General features: G+C 39.4%; 1 protein-coding gene across 5 annotated transcripts in view; it reads right to left on the reverse strand.

Moving 5' to 3' along the window:
* Nucleotides 1-1,643: 1,643 nt before the first annotated feature.
* Nucleotides 1,644-20,022, reverse strand: part of sgk1 (serum/glucocorticoid regulated kinase 1) — a 73,020-nt gene continuing 54,641 nt past the window's right edge. Inside the window, exons 1-10 of one of the 5 annotated variants that reach the window (XM_049462778.1) lie at nucleotides 10,612-10,740; nucleotides 7,192-7,267; nucleotides 6,447-6,522; nucleotides 6,052-6,240; nucleotides 5,488-5,619; nucleotides 4,406-4,642; nucleotides 4,026-4,121; nucleotides 3,742-3,897; nucleotides 3,137-3,226; nucleotides 1,644-3,011 (exon numbers count right to left, since the gene is read on the reverse strand). In XM_049462778.1, the coding sequence (XP_049318735.1) occupies nucleotides 2,844-3,011; nucleotides 3,137-3,226; nucleotides 3,742-3,897; nucleotides 4,026-4,121; nucleotides 4,406-4,642; nucleotides 5,488-5,619; nucleotides 6,052-6,240; nucleotides 6,447-6,522; nucleotides 7,192-7,267; nucleotides 10,612-10,639 (1,248 nt within the window). In that variant the 5' untranslated portion in view covers nucleotides 10,640-10,740 and the 3' untranslated portion in view covers nucleotides 1,644-2,843. Of the gene's footprint in view, nucleotides 3,012-3,136; nucleotides 3,227-3,741; nucleotides 3,898-4,025; nucleotides 4,122-4,405; nucleotides 4,643-5,487; nucleotides 5,620-6,051; nucleotides 6,241-6,446; nucleotides 6,523-7,191; nucleotides 7,268-7,405; nucleotides 7,772-8,751; nucleotides 8,862-10,316; nucleotides 10,490-10,611; nucleotides 10,741-20,022 lie in introns of those variants that run through there. The other 4 variants (XM_049462779.1, XM_049462780.1, XM_049462777.1 and 1 more) reach the window with 4 other exon arrangements.

Below are 20,022 nucleotides of genomic sequence, written 5' to 3' on the forward strand. Positions count from 1 at the left end.
TTATAGATATCTTTATAACTAAGGTTGTATCTCTGAAAACATTTTGTCCTTTGAGTTTTAGAGTTGTAAAATGGACTGTGTGTGTGTGTGTGTGTGGGGGGGGGGGGGGGGGGGGTCAGGTAGATGTTCTCTGCTGCAGTGCTGTGAGCCAATTAGAGGCAATATATTTATATGTATGAATTTTCATGAACCTTTCTTTACTCAGAGACCTCTAATTCTGTGATCTAAAGCAGGGATAAATAGAAACACCTGAGCACTTTTTTTTAAACGGCTCATTAATTCATTTTAAAAACCACAACTCGCTCAAAGGAAAGGGGACTCGATACATCAACTCACATATAGTACTCCTTAATGTGGTCAAAGAGGGCCATCTACCCACCCAAAAAGAGAAGGGCTTAATTGTGCTCTCTCTGACTCTGGCTGCTGATGCCAAGCAGCATTATCTGGGATTTGAACCAGCAATCTGCTGATCATAGTGGCAGCAGTGTAGTCAGCTATGTTAATATCTTTTTACTGATTTTCATACAATAACAAATCTTTGCATTCCAATGGCCCAATGGAACAATATAAAAGGGACATGAGAAGAGGTGGTAAGATATAGGGCATCAGTAAGAGAAAATGCAAGGCAAATAAGGGCCAGTAAGTAAGTCAGTCAGTAAGCAAAAATCATGAATGGGTCAGTTAAGAAACCCTTTCCAAGTTAAAGTGCTGGGTATTGTCATAAGGTGATTAGGCAAATAACTGAAAATACCAAATAGTTTATACAGAACAATGTCTTATTTATTTTAGGTCAAATTGTGCTGTGTTGGAATGTCTGCTGGGACCTTAAACATTTTCAGTGTTAAATAAATATGTTTGGTTTGGAGTGTTCCTTTTTTAAAGGCTTTTTTAAAACTGAATATATTGATGTGGATAGAAGTTTTAAGAAGTTTTATCAATTAACAGGCCCATTCTACGTTGAATCTCTGGGTAATAGGAAAACTTGGGAAAACATTGTTACACTTTAAAACTCCAATACAAAGTTTTATAACCCGTGCTGTTCAGTCAGTGTTTATTTTCCTTCCCTTTCCCTCTGCAAACATGCACATCTACTTTATTCTGTCTCTGTGGCCTAGTTTCCTTTGTAGGACGTTCCTGATTCAGCTGCTCTGCCCCTTATACCTGCTCTTATATATACTGCATATTATTATCATCAGTTCAGAAGGTGAAGTTCAGATACGGGAGGTGAATGACAGGCTGTAAATGTCTATATTTCTACGTCAGAGGACTGGCTTTGTGGAACAGCCCTGACGCAGGAGACTGGGCTGCCAGTAAAGAGCAGAGGAAAGTCCACCAGCATTCAGCTGAGTCACTGGGCATGATCAGCTGCAGCCACTCAGCCTATAGGCTTGCTATGCGTATAGCAGGTAGATGTTAGAGATAAGCAGCATTATGTACAGCACATAGAATAGGTCTGTATGCTTTAAGGGGTTCTCACACATAATCAAGAGCTATCATCCGAGAGAAAGCAGCACATTTCCCATCAGAATTCTGCAGTGAACTGCAGTCAGCACATTTCAGCACATTTTATCCCGCTGTCCCCAATTCAGATTCACCCCAAGCACTGAGTTACAATATTTAGAAATAAACGGAAGAGAAAAAAGTTTGTTTTAGGGGAAAATAACAATAGAGTTTTATTGCAAACCAAACAAAGTCACGTAAATCCAACATTTTACAATTTTACAGTACGTTTTTAACAGTTTTGAACAGTTATTGTTACATATAAGCATATCTTTAGTTGCTTTGTTCCATATACATTAAAACTAATACACAGACTCAAAATATACAAACAAACTTAAATAGCAGTACACCGTCAAACTGAATGGAATGTGGCGTCCGGACGGAATGAATCGGAATGCTTTTCTGAGCGGCTTTATTACATTACAGAGGAGACTGGAAGACTAACACGAGTCCAGGGCATCCCTTCAGTTCGTCCGAGAGTCTATCTACACTCATGTAGCAGCAGAACCCTCCAGCATTTATTTGCATTTGCCCACTCACTCAAGCTAACGTTAAAAAAAATGTGAGAAAAAATGAGAAAGTGTGAGAAGAATGAGTGGAATGGATTTGATATTTAAATCATATCAGCGAAATGTGCAACAGGCATCTTCACACCAGCTGTAAAACTGATGCCGTCACGCCAAACCAGGAACGTCTCAAGTGATTGTAAAAGGTTGGTCACGTTATATATGAGTGTGAGGAAAATGAGGAATGAGGAGAGAGAGAGAGAAGATAAAGAAGATGAAGGCACATCTACACATTCCTGTGAAACATCATATTAAAAATAATATTCTACATCTCCAGACAACAGCAGTACCCTCAAATAAGCAGATGTGTTGAGGGGAAAAATAATAATTAAAAAAATTATATTAAAAAAAAAAAAAAAAACTAAAAACGAAACTAAAAACTAAAGTCCGTTCATCGGCAATCCAGCTTTGTCCCTCTCTGCCTCCCTGTGTCCATCCAGAACGACCCGGGCGTAAAGCGGAGAAGAGTAACCATGCTCTGCAGCGCAGTCAAGACCATGATGATGGTGATGATAGTGAAGAAGATGATGATGAAGATGATGATTTAGATAAAGTCAGTTCTCTCAATGTGTGAAATTCAGGCCTTAACTCTTCAGGCCCGTGGAGCTGCCTTAGGCCATGTGCAAACATGCCCCCCTCTATCTGGGGGCGGGGAAAAATGGGGCTGGCTTCGTTCTCATAGTGATGCACTACAGGTGTGACTCCATGGGTACGGCGTTTCCATGGCAAATGAGCTACAGGTAAGAGTCTATGGGATGGTGTCTCCATCCTGACGGGCTACAGGTAGGAGTCCATGGTGGGAGCGTAGGAGAAGCCCAGGAAGGCCTCAGCCGCCTCGCTGATGCTGGCCGTCACTAGAGCGCTGTCGGGCGAGCAGCCGATTGAGTTGGGAACCGGCTCATCCGTGAACTCTGGGTCGAAGTGCCGAAGGTCATTAGGGCCAGTCTGAAAGACAAAGGCAAATAAAAAAAACTTAATTTTCTTCCTTAATGTTGGATTTAACTATTGTAATCGTCATGACTCTATATATAAAAAAATAGAACATTAGAGGAACTGAACTTTGAACTTACCACGTTGGGGTTGAAAGGAGGGGTGAGCTTCTTAGCATTCAGATCATCCCAGTTGATGGGGGAGAAGAACATGTGGTTCTTGATCTCAGTCTGTGAAGAGAAGAGAAAGAGGAATGTGAGTGAAAATCTGCAATTATTACCCATAATTTACTATTAGTACCACAGTGGCAATATTGCGTATCTGACGATAATGACACCAATCCTGTACCAGCATTTTCCTGACCTAAAACTGTTAAACAAATACTCTACTTCCCTCAAGGAACATGTATATATAAAGTTATATATTACTTGCCAATACTTGATGACAGGTCAATGACCTCACCACTGTAATTAGGTAGAATCTATGCTGTTTATTATGATAAGTGTCTCTAAGCTACACTGATCCTGAGTTATGAAGCCTAGAATTTCAGCATGAAGGCATTCAGGCTAATGGATTAGATTGTGTTAGTTTTTTGTTTTTCTGATATTCGATGCATTAATTTTGCCCAGTATTAGACTAATACTGATTCTAAGTATCGGATTAAAACACCTCTAAAAAAACAACTAATAGAGTTTTTCACACTGATAATTTAAAGAATTAAAGTCATGCATATGGTTACACTTACAAAGTCATCAGTGCAGCCCAGTCTCTTGGTCCGGTCCTTCTGAAGGAGACCCTCCAGCAGGTGTCTAGCTGCATTGGAGATGTTGGGCTTCAACTGCAGAGGCTTGTTCAGGATGTTGTCATACATCTCTGCTGTATTCCTGCTGTAGAACGGAGGCTGTTGACCAAACATGATGAGAACAAGAAGTTAAAACCTCGCTCTCAGAAGGGGGTATAATTGCACGTAGATAGTGACGATATAGAATGAAGTCCTAATGAAGTCTTATTGCTTTCAAAGGCACTCACCAGGCCATACAGCATCTCATACAGCACGGCACCCAAACACCACCAGTCCACCGTTCTGTCGTACGGCTGCTTATGCAACACCTCTGGAGCCAAATACTGGAAGATACACAAACAGACAAAGAGAGAGAGAGAATGAGCATCTTAAATGAGAGAGGAGCTTGATTTTCCTTTCAGCCAGCACTTCACTAGAGTAGGCTGGAGTAGCTCAATTCATCTGAGATGAAAAGAGCCTACCACTGAGGATTTACAACAGAGAATAATCAATCCATCTGAAGCAGTGTATTCATTCCTGCTTTATTAGAGAAGCTAAAAAGGTATGAGAGCCAAGACGAGCCTTACAAAAATGATGGTGGCAAATAAAAAAAAAGATGGAAAGCTACCTCTGGTGTTCCACAGAAGGTGGATGTGGTTCCGTTGGGCTCGATGTTCTCCTTGCAGAGGCCGAAGTCCGTGAGGATGATGTGCCCCTGTGAGTCCAGCAGAATGTTCTCTGGCTTCAGGTCTCTGTAGACGATGTTCAGGGAGTGGAGGTAGCCCAGAGCGCTGGCGATTTCAGCAGCGTAGAAGCGTGCACGAGGCTCGAGGAAACACCGCTCTCTCTGCAGGTGGTAGAAGAGCTGGAGAGGAGGAGAAACAGATGAGGTTTGTGTTAGAGCTCTGAAGGTGGGTATTCAAAAATTGGGCTAATTTAAATGGAAAACCAATGTTTAATGCTTTGAGACAAGCTAAGCGAGTGCTATCTATAGATCTGTATCAACAATGGGTGCAATTTAAAGTAGCTGAATGTTAACGTTCATTGATTAAATCACATATCAAAGTAACTGTTATGAAATTTGATATTTCACAATAGAACTAATGATGTCCCAAGAACTATGATCACCCCACTAGTCTTTGCTTCCACTTCCTGAGAGCCATATTTAATCAGGGCTTTCTTCACTCTTCGCTGCTGCAACAAAGGCAGGAAATGAGAGTGTACTTTATAGAAAGATCCCCCTCAGCACACACACACACACACACACACACACCTCTGTTGCTTAGAATGGAGCAAAACCTCACTCTACCATCACGGCTAAATTAGGCTGCCCCCTCACACACACTCCGCCAGTCTCCTCCCAGCCATTTCCCCTGTAGTTTCCTTTAAAGAACACAGCCTCAGCCTCTCTCTCTCTCTTTTTTCTCTCTCCTTATAGCAGGATATCCGTTCTTTCCCTCTGTCTCTGGCTCCACTGTCTGGCTGCCTTTTTTGTCCTTTTTTACTCTCTCCTTCAGCTCAAATATCACTTAAACCCCCTCAATTCCACCCACCCCCCCTCAAATCTCTCCATCTACTGATCCTCAGTTTAAACCCTTTGCTATCTCTCTTCTCCACTAAGCAAACACCTCTCCGATACCCCCCTGCAGAGATTCTCTCCTGCAGGTATCCATAAATGTTCCGTAAACAGAACCGACACCATGGCCTTACCTCGCCTCCATTGATGTAATCCAGTACGAAGTAGAGTTTGTCAGCAGTTTGGAAGGAGTAATGCAGTCCCACCAGGAATGGGTGTTTCACATTCTTCAGCAACACGTTACGCTCGGACATGATGTGTTTCTCCTGCAACGTACAGAAGGAGGCCAGGAAGGGTTAGAGATAAGGTTTCACACATTAAAGGAGTCAGAAAAGAGCATTCTTGACCAGCCAAGTCATCAAGATAACAAAAGGGCTAAAAGCAAATCAGTGTTTAGTGTGTCTAAAGTGGGAAATTTACAGGAGAACAAAAGAAGTAATTTTTTAAGGAATTAAACATCTGCTGTTTTCCAATAGTGTAAAAAAAGTTTCTAAACAAATTAAGAAATAAAGTTACAAAGTCAATGTGATGATATGCAGACATGAAGTTTAACTCTAAAATATAATTAAAAAAAAAAGTCTACATATTCCATTAGGCTCTCTGTTTGATGTAGGACTTTGAAGAGCGATCCTGTACAAGATATTTCCAACCCAAAGCCAACAGGCAGCCAGCCTACTCAAACAGATCAGCTTTCTTACCTCTTTCTTCTTCAGGATGGCTTTCTTCTGTAGCACTTTGACTGCATAGAACTTGTCATCGCCCCGATGGCGAGCCAGCAGCACCTTGCCAAAGCTGCCTTTTCCAATGACCTTCAGGAAGTTGAAGTCCGAGGGCTTGGCGGTCGGGTTGGAGGAGGGACCCAGATTTATCTGCTGCGAGGGACTGGGCTGCAAGTGGAGATATATTTTGTTAGAGTCAGACAAAATGTTCAAAATGTTATATATGCAAAAACTATATCTTCATTCGAATCTGGAATTTGTGTTTGAAATTGTGAACAAATCTTTTGATAAATGATTGAACAGAATCTTTTTACACTGACTTTTATTATTTTATTAAGTTACATCCATAAACTCAGACATGCACAGCAACTTACAGGAGGAGACGGGTTAGTGTTCATCAGCTCTGGATCTTGTGGTGGTGTCAAGTTCAGGATAGACTGGACCTCTGGGCTAGAAGACGAAACATCATCCAAAATTAATATAAAACACGACCATTGATACCATCAGTGCTGCAAATTTTACAATCAAACTCAAGCACTTGGCATTAAATCATAGTTTTAAAAAAATATTTAACTAGCAAGCAACAGCACAGTTTATCCATAGCAAATCTACACTCTAAAAAACAGAGGTACGATATGAGTACTTTTTTGTACTCGAAGGTACACTCTTTATAATTGTACCCTCAAAGGTACAATACTGGTCTTTACGGGGTCAGATTTGTTCCCTCTGAAGTACAAAGTCATTTCTAACAGCAATAAGTACAAATTTGTACCATTTAACCAGCCAAAGGGTACATTCAGTATTCTGTATCACTGCACTAATAAACAATATATATTTAAATTGCACATTTTTTATTTGAAAGCCAGACAATTTTGTATCATCAAGTTTTTGAGCCATATTTAGTTGATGATAATGTTTATAATCTTTATGATCTTTACTGGCACAAAAACCATGGGTACAAAAAAGGACTTTCACTGAAAGGTACTTTTTTGTGCCTCAATATAAGGTACAGCCCCAGCGACAAGCTTTGTACTCTTTTAAGTACAAATCTGTACTTATATTTCTTAGAGTGTATAGTATATTTATTGCAGTATACAGTAAATATATAGTAATACTCACTGTTTGCATGCATACGAGTTGGTGGCAAGCTTCTGAATAAAATCGTTCAGCCCCATTCTCCTCTGTTTCATAAAGGCTGTGGGATGAGAAAGAGAGACACAGAGAAAAAAAGAGGAAAAAGAAGAAAAAAAGGAGTCAGTTGATATTCTTCCATCACTCCACAGAAGTAGGTTGGCTCAAGTAGCTCCATTCATCCCAGATAAAGAAAGCCTACCACTGAGATTAGCCACTAGTCCCCTTGTCTTAGAGTAGGTCAGCGCCGGCGCTGGGACGCTGGTCTCCGTTTGGATGGTCATGGCAGTAGTTTTCCACCGTGGGCAGAGACCCAATAGCACACAAAAGCTTCACTGAACTCCTACACCTCTGTTCCAACTTTAATAGCGGACGGAGGGGGTAGAGGGCGGGGCTTCGAGCTCGCCTTACCCTGGGGCGTGGCTAGGCTTGACGCTCGTGCCTTGTGAGCCAATCAGGGGCGTGCGTTCATGAACGATTAATTACTGACTTAGGCCACCCCTCGTGCAGAGGAAAAAAGCGGCAGAGCAGAAACTTCAAAGAGTGGAAATATGACAATATGAAGCAAATCCGATTTAAAACGAGCCAAAACACTTTCTGTTCATAATCCAATTCCAAAAACATTAGAAACTAGGCATCTACTACACTACACAGCAAAACTGGCAGTGTTAAATGAACTTAAATTAAAACTGTCCTAGATTACAGATGGTCCCACTCACTGTAGTGTTAAAATAATATGGAGTTATATATTAACTCTATGTAACTTCCATCAGTTTAAACACATTTTACCCCACAGGGTAAAACAACTCTCAACATTGTTAGTCCATTTTTTTTAAAGTTCGTTTAAAATGATTTTTTATATATTTTTGAACTTAACCCTTAACTATACAACAGAGTATAAGACATTATAAATTGTGAGCTATACCACAAAATTATAAACTTTTTTTTTACTCTATCTAAGCTTTATTTAGAACAAGTAAGACCATCGGAAATGGCATAAAAAAAACAGTGGTTCTTTCTAAACACAATAACTCTTTGGAGTAGACCCTCCATTCAACCCAACACCAAGATGGTGCATAAGGATCCATCAGGAAAACCACCACAATTAAATCCCATTTACTTACAACACATATAACACACACACATAATAACAATTTTAACTCTAAATAATAACACCAACTCTGTGGATTGTGGATTTATCACTGAAGGATGTTAGAAAAACTCCCAGAAATTTAAAACATCTGGTTTTAACAAAGTGGATTTTACTGTGTTGTAATTTTAAAAAAGTTTTACGCATGCACACACACACATACATGCACAATCAAGTATATAATCAACATTTAAACTACTGATACAAATAAACTAGCTACACTAGCTCTGCTGTTTGTTAGCTAAATCCATACAACTCAATGCAATGCGTTTCGTGCACCCTTTTCTCGCACGTGCATGTGCCAGTTTCGGCAACAGGTGAGCCAACCAGTCAGCTCTAACTCCGCCCACCTGAAGAGCCCAAATCAGGTCAATGGTACAACACAGCTCAATCAATACCTTTAATACGTATGTCTCTCTGTCTGTTTGATGTTGCAGGTGATCCTCCCCGTCAGTTCTAGAATCTGATCCGCACGAGCTGTGATCTCCTCCTCCCTCTCCCACTCCACTCTCTCCCATCTCCCCCCTGTAGCCCAACCTCTCGGTGGTCTCCAGTGACGCAGGCAATGGAGCATGCATCACGAGACAAAAGCTATAGAGCTCGTGCCAACACCTCTAAACTCTGCTCTGTTCTGATCTCAGGTTTCCTTCAAATATACTTTTGTTTTTTTATAAACAAAAAGGTCTTCAGTCATGGGGTTTAAGGATATAAAGCACTATAACTCTATAGCTATGCATGCATGCACTCGTGCTGTGGAAAACTACTGCCCGTGCACGAGCTCTCTCTCTCTCTCTCTCTCTCTCTTTAGTCTAGTCTATACCATGAAAGCCACGCTGCCCTACATTGGCACGGTTATGCAATGATGTACCAGGCTGGACTACTAATTAACCCGTGTGATTATTTCTGAGGAATCATCAGTCTTCATTCATTTATGATGATAATGAGGAGGGTAAGGCTTTAGCTCGTGTGGTGCCAGTGCCAGCTGTTCACACATTTAATTCAATCCAGCTGTGAGACTTGCATACAGATGAGTGGGGATGCTTATAATTGCAGTGACTAAATATTTATAAAGTATGTGAAGCCATGATTCAATCCAAAGCAATGTCTACTTGTATAGCATCATTGTACGTATGAATGTACAGTACAATATTACCACTTATTTATTTTTATTTGCTACTTATTTACTTTATTAACTATAGAATATGTGCAATACCACTGGTCAGACATAGTGGGGACCATGTTTGTTTCCTATAACCTTATAGTTTTTTCTAGATTTATATATCTATTTTTAGCATTTATATATTCTCTTGTACACTTTTTTTGTATGATCCTTCTGTTCTGCCCTCTGTGCTGCTGTTACGTTGCATTAATAAAGGATTATCTTATCTTTTCTTTTCTTATCTTAGCTTACTGTAGTCAAACCAACTACAGTAAACTAACTACAGTAGAGTACAGTATAGCAAACATTAAAAAATAAGGCACTTACTGAGCTTAGTGAAGAGTTTAAGGAATGTCTTCAAGGAATAATATTGTAGTTAGTTAAGTTAATGTAACTTGTTCACTAGTTACATCTAGATCACATAAACCTCAATTTAATCATCCATTGAAGTTCTTATACATTAGTTAGTCAGCTAGCTTGTGTATTAAATAGTCAAATAATGTAATTTTTTCATTATTAAATATGTAGTTATGGGGTTTAAGCTATAGGTCTCATAAAGTAACTTAGTTTAGTGTTTAGCTTGATGCTAATTAAGTACTAACTTGTACAGTATTATACAGTGTGTTGTTGCTGTTATTGAACAAATAACCTGTCTACTAAGTTTAGAATGATCTTTTAACTCATTAAACTAAATACAACCTCGCTAAGATATCCAACAAAATATTAATTTTATCAACTGTACTGATGTCTAGCTAGCTAGTTTTCCTAGTTAATAAATCAAATAACAAAATAAAGCTTCCAAACCTGTTAGTTCCTCGCTGTTCTTCATCTCCGAACTACTCAGAAATATTCAAGCCAAGTGACTTTTCTAATTAGTTTATAGTTATAAATCAATATAAATGATGTTAAAGCCGGTTAAAGCTCTCCTGAAACCGAATGCAGCTGCTGCCGGTGTTTTTCCTCCAGCCAGCTTCACTAGTTAACTAACCGCCCTTCACCACCACTGCTACCACCACCATGGAGACCCGCCCGCATTCAGCCTAATGAAACACACACACAAACATCTCAACTCCGCCGGTAGATTCAACACTTCACTTACATGTAAACGGCGAGGATCTGTCTTTCATAGGGAGGCGGATAAATAGAGAAATCAGTTTTTTTCAGAGCGGGTGTTCAGAGACTCGCTCCCCCGGGCTGCGCTCTCTCCGGCTGGGACCGACTGACCGACCGACCGGCTACACAGCGGAAATGGGCGGGCCTGAACACTGCATTCAACTCAAAACTACTGAAAATACAGCGATTATAACACCAGAAAACTGAATTAAACTGCTTCTAATACTCATACTAATCAAATGATCAATGAAAAAGCAGTTCCACTTTCCAGTGGAGTGCAGTATTGACATTCATTACTCTGTATGTAGAAGTATAGATACTAGAGTTTAAAATACTAAAGTTAAAGTATACTAAAGTTAAAGTATCAAGCTTTTTACTATTTAAAGGAGAACTCTGGTGTAAAATGGACTATGTAAAACATCTACCTTTGATGAAACATCTACCTATGAATAGCACACCTTCGTTCTCCCACAGCGTTCCTAAATGCAACAATTTTAACAGTTTGTTTAAATTATGCCCTGTGTCACCCTTCATACTGGGTGATACGGGGCATATTTTGCCTCGATAAATCACTTTTTACACCGTTATCCAAGTCAAAGTAGCTCCAAACCTCCTTGCTAGAATATGGAGAGCTCTGACATTTAAAACGAGGCATTAATAACTTAAAAACTTCAGCTCTGTGCGCTGCCATATTTGTATTGATAATATCATAGACATAAATATACATAGATAACGCATAGTAGCAGCCAGGGCAAGGAGGCAGGCTGTGCAGAATCTATGTATATATGTCTGTTATTTTTTAGTTCAGCTATGGTGGCGCACGGAGCTGAAGCTAGCCTTATAGGATGTAAACAGTGCTTTTTAATAAGCTTCTTGTGCACTTTTTAAGTTATTAATGCCTTATTTCAAATGTCAGGGCTCTACAGATTCTTGCAAGGAGATGTGGAGCTACTTTGAGTTGAATAACAGTGAAAAAAACTATTTATTGGGGCAAAATACGCCCCGATACGGCTGTTGTACAGAGTGCTGGGCAAAAAGTAAAAAATTACAGGATCTCAGAAAGCTGTAGGAGACTGGCGGTGTGCTATTCAACAAAGGTAAGTACTTTTTATCACGTTTAACTACACCAAAGTACTTATTTTTCTTAGTGTGTAGTGCACTGTTTTTGTGCATATTTTTTTAAAAGTCATAAATGACTATAATGTTATATTAAAATGTTAATGTTGATACATCTGGAATGCACTTGGCTCCCTGATTCACTTGCATGTATGTATAGGAGTGACGAGGCTATTTTGAATAATGTAAGGAATAGAAAGTTCAGACAATTGTGTAAAAATGTAAGGAGTAGAATTAAAAAGTCGTCTGAAAAATAATCACTCCAGTAAAGTATAGATAACCAAAATATCCGCCTGGAAAAACATATTTAAAATGATCAGACCAATGCTGAGTTCATAACATAACATCAACAAATCTGCAGCCTCGCATTTATTTATATTTATGGCATTTAGCTGATGCTCTAATACAGAGTGAATTTTAGTGTTAAAAGTCTTTCCCATGCACTCTTATAGATGTTTTGAATTATGCTTGCCCAGCCATGGCACTAAACCTCAAACCTGCTGAGGGAAGGGGAGGGAGGGAGGGAGGTGGTGTTACCCACTACACCAAACCAACCATGGCATTCCAGTTGCATTCCAGTCGACATGGTGCCTGACCCTGCCTTCCTTATACTGATTATAGGATGTAGATTGAATGACCTGTGGTTGATTTGATCTCTTTGTTCTGAATGATCTGCAGTGTCATCATAAAACAGAAAAAACATTCTCTTTATAGAGACATGGGTAGTGCAATGACAGTCACGCAATGAAGGGTGAATAAACTCTCCCTTTCCACTTCCTTAGCAGTTACTGTTATTCACTTCCTCATAACAGCTTGAGGTTCCTTTGAACTGAATGTTTTTACTGAACTTTTAGTGGTTTGGAGTCTTGCTTGAAACGAGTAAGGACCATATGCTGTCCACTAACAGGGTGACTGAATGGCCAAAAATGCCATACTAAATAAGACCCAGAACATATGACTATTAAAAACATGTTTAAGGCATTCTTGTCCTTTTGCAGGACAAAAAAAAACATACTGTACATTACGTTTGTTTGATGTTAAGCTTATATCAAATGTTATTCCTATGTACTTAGTCAATTAAATATGCCATTAAGTTGGAATAGTAGAGAAAAGAAACTGGTAACGATTGATGTCTTGTGTTTAGGAACAGGTAAAATACCTGTGAGTGGTGTGTCTCTGGGCATTTGTTTTTTTTAATGCAGTTATATGATGCAACTAGAAAACCAGAAATGTGCATCAGTTACGATTGTCTAAAGCAGGTGTGTCAAATCTTTACACACAAAGAATCAATGCTGGCTGCAGGTTTTAATTCATGTAGTAAAGTTAAAGATTTGAATCAAACCAAATACTCTGTGAAGCATTTAGATGCTCTTATCTGAGGTGCTGTTACTGTAACTCTAAAGAACTTATCCTGCACAACAAAGGTAACTCTTGGTCTTCCTTTTTTGGGGCGGCCTTATGAGAGCCAGTTTCATCATAACGTTTTTGATGGTTGTTGCGACTGCACTTGAGGATACTTTCTTAAGGATAAGTTCTTGAAATGTTTCATTTCTTTTACTGTATACAAACTCTACCTCTTTACAACACAACTAATGCTCTTAAACACATAGGAAGGATAGGAAATTCAATGTTATCCTCAGATTCCTTTTATTTCTGTTTCTAAATAAAGGTTAATCTACAGTCACAGTAGATACAGGAATCCCCAGCAAAGGTGTTTGTATCCATAAGGCTGGTCGACATGCCTGCATGTCAAGGAGAGTCAGATTTTAGAACAACTCTGATTTGTTTTAAGGATTTTTGCTTTTTTGGTTCAAACAAAACTAGACAGACGTGAACCCCTTCATTATTCCAGAAAACACAGTTTTACTCAATGTTAGGAGCTTTGGTAACACTTTACTTGGATGGTCCATTTTATGGCCTTCTTGATGCTCAACTGACATTCAACTAACACTGAATTGAATGTCCATTAAATTTAACTTAACCCTATGTTGAGTATAAATGATTCAAAATAGAACCTAACCATACACCTATCCCTAACCTTAACCCTTAATCAACCATAAAATCGAACCCTACACCTAACCCTTACCCTAACCTTAACCTAAACTTAAAATCTAACCCTAAACCCAATCCTAAAATATTAAGATAAGCATTTGGATTAGAGTTGAATGTAGGGTTTTATTCAATAGAGAATCATTTACTTTCACCTTTTAGTTCATTTGCATTTAATAGACATGTAGTTGAATTTTAGTTGAATTTCAGTTGAGCATCAAAGAGGCCATCAAATGGACCATCCAAGTAAAGTGTTACCGGAGCTTTATAGCCCTCTAACCCAACAGTTCTCTACAAGGACTAGACAAGCTGTATATGTATTTGTGTATGTATTTGCACATCAGTGTTTTTATTTATTTTGATTATTTTCTACATTGTAAAGTAATATTGGAGACATAAACACTATGAGGAGGTGGGGGAAACATGGGCCTGCCTCCATGAGCTGGCAATCATCTCCCAACCATACCCAGCTGAGCGGCATTCAGACTGATTAGCTCAGCTGGACAAATAAAAGCAGGACACTTCAGCCTCACAAGAGAGGAGAGGCTGAGGCGAGAACTGGACACTGAACCCTGTTCAACTGAGTTCTAAAGAGACTAGAACCCCACTGGGCCAATTTCGAGTTTCTTTGAGTTTCGTTTGGGTGGTGGAGGGCAGCATTTTTACAAATAAAGGTTTGTTCATCCATTTGAGTTCAACCGATCCCTGTGTCCGTTTCCTTCTGTGCTTCCTGACTACCAGGTCATGTTGGCCACACCCCAATCTCTGGAGACATCGTCACAATATTTTGAAATTTAATAACTTTGAGAAATGTTGGTTCCACCCATCATGTCTTTGTGAAACACAAAAAAGGTACACCTTCGTAGGTCAACAATCAAATCAGTAACACACACACACATACACATGTTTCAGTCTCTGGTGTTGTGTTTGTCCAGTGTACACTAACTGACCGCTCATCGGTCATCGGCTGACGTCAGCTGTCAGCGAGCATGGCGCACAGCTGTCTGAAATATTACATCACACCGACTGACTGTGCTTACACTAACTGCGCTGTACCCAAGCCATGCGAATCAACACACACTGTAAGGGTTTTGTTTCTCACGCTGCTGACGTTTAACTCTGCATCACTGGACGCCAGTCAAGAGGAAGCACTTACACTTGCTCTATCATAAACTCATGTACACTAAACAATAAACACAGTAAACAGAACATAAGAGTGTTTATCAGTGAGATAAACAGCAATGTTCTTCTTATTGACCGTATCACGCCACTTTTACACACTCTTACAGAGACCATGTTTCTCATTCAAACCCAACTGCAGTTTAAACACCACCCATGGCTGCTGGATTCTTCTTCTGCTTATACTGTAGTACCACAAGTTTTTTGACATGGCCTAATGAAGTTACACTATCTGCCCTATTTTAGCGGTCTATAGCGGAACAGTCAAAAATATGCCTGTGTACTAATTCTCTTAATTAATCATTGGGGTGTTTTGGGCATAACATGAAATAAACAGTGTTTCTCAAACTTTCTGCATAAATTTCAATAATATCCATGTATTTTTATCCAATTTGGCCATATCTTAATTCTGAGTGCTACATGAAGGTTTGTGGAACTTGAGGGAGGTATTCAGTATTGGGTTTGAGCCCCTTGACTGAGATTTTTTTATCTCAAATTTTCTTCCATTTCTCTCCCAATTTAGCAAGGAAGTCTAGCACATGCCTCCTCCAACACATGTGATGTCAGCTAACGCCAACATGTTTGGAAAGCACAGCAACTCAGTTCTGATACATCATCTCACAGACAGATGCTTTGTGCTGATCAACATCACCCTAGGAGTGATGAGTGGAAAGAGCCACTACCCACTCAGAGAGAGCAAGGCCAATTGTGCTCTTTTGGGTCTCTGGAAGCTGATGGCAAGCTACATGACCAGGATTTGAACCAGCAATCTCCTGATCATAGTGGCAGCACTTTAGATTGCTTGACTACTCTACTTCCCCCTGCTTTTTTGGTGTTGAAGCTGCTGTGTGGAAACTGGTGGTAAATGCAATCAGATTGTCACAGCAATGCTGCTAAACCTGGTAGAAAGCAATCAGAGACAGTCACTGTAACAAAAGCAGAATGAAATCTTTTAAATAGCCTTGATTAATACACTCTTGAGTGAATTTAATCCTCAATGCTCTTTTCACAGTGTTGGTTCATACAGCATTCCCATAGGCTCCTGGCACCATATATTTGCATATTGGGTATGGCCTCTCCCTTACTAACCATGTTACCATGTCTGTTGCCCAAAGCTACCTTATTCTAGGCGTGTATTGGTGTAATACATGCGTTGTTTGCCAGGACTCAGTGTTCTAGGCTGTAAGAGCAAGTTACCTTTATTCTGTGTTCCTAGTTCCAATCAATGAGCAGGTGTAGCAACACTTTTGACCAAGCAGTAATATATGCATCTATCAGTAAGATTTCACTAAGAATATTTAGAAGTGCATTTAATTTAGTTTCACAAACCTCTCTCTCTCTCTCTCTCTCTCTCTCTCTAGTGTGTGAGTAAATGATGGCCTGTGATCACCGAGACAAAAACGAGATGAGCCGGATGGAAGAAAAAAACGAGGGATGAGGCAGGATGAGAGGATCACAAGCAGCAGGGTTCAGCTCGAGTGTCCAAACACTGTGTTCACTTGCATTTGAAGATGGAGATTACATAAAACGTTTTCAAAAATTTCAACTAAAGCCTTGAACACAGCAACCAGCCATTATGCATACTAATGTGGCTTTGGATCATACAGTGTTTTGGGGTTTGGAGACGTTATGTAACTACACATAAAACACACACACACACGCACATATAAAAGCACACACGTGAACACACACGCACAAAAACAGACGCATAAACATGGCCATGCTCCCCGGGGATGAATCAGATTAAGAAACACATTACAAGCGCTGTGGTTGTGAGAGACGGCTGATTTTATGAGGTAGTTAGAATGGATTTAGCGTATGACTGGACACTTGAATAACATGCAGACAGACAAACACACATTCATTCATACATTTATACATTCATACAGGTTTCGCTGTTCAAACTGTGACTGTGCATATTTTTCAGCACTGACAAAAACAAGCGAGGCCTGGAATTATCTGATATATTTATGATTTGTGATTTATCAGTCTACTCATGCTTTAGTAGAGCTCAGTAACTTTTAAATAAAAACCTGATCAGCACAGGGATTTATCAGTCTACTCATGCTTTAGTAGAACTCAGTAACATTCAAATAGGTAACTGTTTAGCGCAGTGATTTATCAGTCTACTCATGCTTTAGTAGAGCTCAGTAACTTTTAGATATATACCTGATCAGCACATGAATTTTCTCAGTCTACTCATGCTTTAGTAGAGCTCAGTAACATTTAGATATATACCTGATCAGCACAGTAATTTATCAGTCTACTCATGCTTTAGTAGAGCTAAGTAACATTCAGACAAATAGATGTTCAGCAAAGTGATTTATAAGTTACTTATGCTTTAGTAGAGCTCAGTAACATTCAAATAAATAGCTGTTGAGCAAAATGATTTAAAAGTCTACTCATGCTTTAGTAGAGCTTAGAAACATTCAGATAAATAGCTTTTTAGTACAGTGATTTATAAATATACTCGTGCTTTAGTAGACCTCAGTAACATTCAGATATATAGCTGTTCAACACAATAATTTACTCATGCTTTAATAAAGCTCAGTAACTTTTAGATATATACCTGATCAGCACATGAATTTATCTGTCTACTCAAGCTTTAGTAGAGCTCAGTAACATTCAAATAAATAGCTGAACAGAACAGTCATTTATCAGTCTACTCATGCTTTAGTAGTCCTCAGTAACATTCATAAACACTAGAACACTGGGAACAGTGCCTCAATTGGAACCTGGAGGACTGGCAACATCAGACGCATGAGTCATGGTATCAATTGATTTGGGCTGATGGAAAAGTTGGTGTTTGGTGGTTGTTCCATACTGTCTAGGGGGGAATCCCTATTTGGGTTTTGGGTTGATTGACCAACTGATTATGTCACATGTCACTATGTTTCACTGATTGGTGACCATTTGCAGCTTTTCATGGACCCCAACAATGATGATGGGAATGGGAATGTACTGTGCCATTGGGTCCAAGTAATCCAAAATTAATTCCAGAAACACTTTAAAGAGCTCTGACAAATGACAATGCCTGCTCATTTGTCTGACATAAGGCTAACTGAGCATTTTTGAGGATCTGCTGGAGACGTGCAGTTACACCTGATATCCCACGTCTAAAATAAACATGGAGCTAATGTGGACTCGATGCCAAATTGAATTTTTGGACTTCACTGGACCACAGGGGTTCCTACAGGATGCTAGATCAAGGACTTTTGGCACGGTAGTATATGTTTCCTTATTGGTTAGTCTAGTGTTGCTATGTTTCCTCACTGTGTTTGTATTTGGCCCACATTGCTATCTCTTTATTGCCGTATTGTTATCATTTGTACCATTGGAACATTTTAAAGCTTGTTTTCCTCTTTCTTAGAAGTATCATTTTACTCCTACTAGAGGGTTCAATCCTACCAATGGTGACCTTTTGTACAGTTTAATTATGCTGACCGTCAATCATACTGTCATGACCAACAGTACTGGCACCCCTGAAAATGATTTATACATTTAGAATAAGTCTCTGAAGCATAGAGTAAAAGATAATATGTTTAATCGTGTTTAATTGCTTTGTGCATCCAGCAACACATCATTTATCTGGGAGCAGAGTTCAACACAGTTCAGTTGTAAAATTGGTCAAGCAAGTGGAAAAAATCTGTAATTAGAGATAAGCCCCAATGGAAAGTCAGCGGGTGCTCATGGAACCCAGCAGTGATACTCAACAAGTCCTCCCACATTTCCATACTCCACACTGGGTCTGTAAGAGCAGCTGTGGAACTGTACTGTATCTCTGAGGTTCTCCATTTAGAAAAATATCTAGATGAATCTCTATTTGCTGCATCTGTAGCATATGGTCAAATTAGCATGGACAAGCTTTTTAAAAGTCAAACATTGATTTTTAGGTTATGTTTCCATTTAACTTCTATTTTATTTTACATGGACAAAAGCATTGGAATGCCTATGGATTACATCTAAAGGAGTTTTATGACTTCCTACTCTAAACCTAGAGGCATTAATGTGTAGTCAGTCCCTCTTTGCAGCTCTAACAGCAGATATTGATCCTTAGAGCGTTGGAGGCTTTTCAGACGTTGGCCCAATCTCATTTCACCCCTTGGCCCTACCTATATCTGTTTTGCGTGTGCACGCACTCAGGCGTAGGGGTGTTCCTAATCTTGTTAGGTTGGAGGGGTAGGTTAGGGGAAGGGATAGGGCTTGTTAGCCTTTCAAAGGGAGATTTTTCAGATGCACATTTGAAACGAAGGGTATGAGAATCACTGGTAAGAAAACCACAAATGTAAAAAAGTCCTTGATAAAAGTGATGATTAGCACTATATTACCATAGTTTAATGTGTGTTTTATGGCCAAATTTGTCATAAAAAGCAAAAAAAAGAGTGCTAGTAGTTTGTCTCAGTAGCTAGCTAGCTAACTGTCCCATTTCACCTTAAATGGTGCAACAGAACGCAGGGGCTACAGCATTTACACAGAATGGAAAAATAAAATAAAATAAGAGCTAATCAAAGCTAATTTCAGCTCCCCATTACAGTGAAATTAAGAAATGGACAATAATAATTAAATTTCTACATCATTTTCCCTATTCTGAAGATATATAAAACCCTAAAGTTAACTAGTTAACCAGCAGTAGTTAGGTTGCTAAAATTTGTGGTGCTTGAAGGTTTGTCACAATTCTTAGAGGGAGAATTTCACCCCTTCCTCTTCTAACTCTGTTCCAAGGGGAAGAAGGGTTACACTCGAAAACAAGGGGTAGGGGTAAGTAGTAGGGCCAAGGGGTGAAATTGGATTGGGCTGTTATTATTGAGGAAACACTGAAAGGTCCTTGCTTACAGGATAAAGTCCTGCCCTTCAGTAGAAAGAATTAATGTGCTCTTGCTGGTTGTGGTTGAGAGTGTAGGAAGGTCAGTGTGCTAGTGGAGAAGCTCTCCCAAAGGTGTGGAGATCTGCGCAAGTGCGGTAGTCATACCAAGCAGGAACAAAATCACGTTTTTGGGCTTTTTTGAGTCAAAAGTTACAAACTGTCCATAATTGTTTAAATCAGATTTTATTA

Source organism: Astyanax mexicanus, chromosome 13 (assembly GCF_023375975.1).
Source record: "Astyanax mexicanus isolate ESR-SI-001 chromosome 13, AstMex3_surface, whole genome shotgun sequence".
In the NCBI taxonomy this organism is placed as follows: domain Eukaryota; kingdom Metazoa; phylum Chordata; class Actinopteri; order Characiformes; family Acestrorhamphidae; genus Astyanax; species Astyanax mexicanus.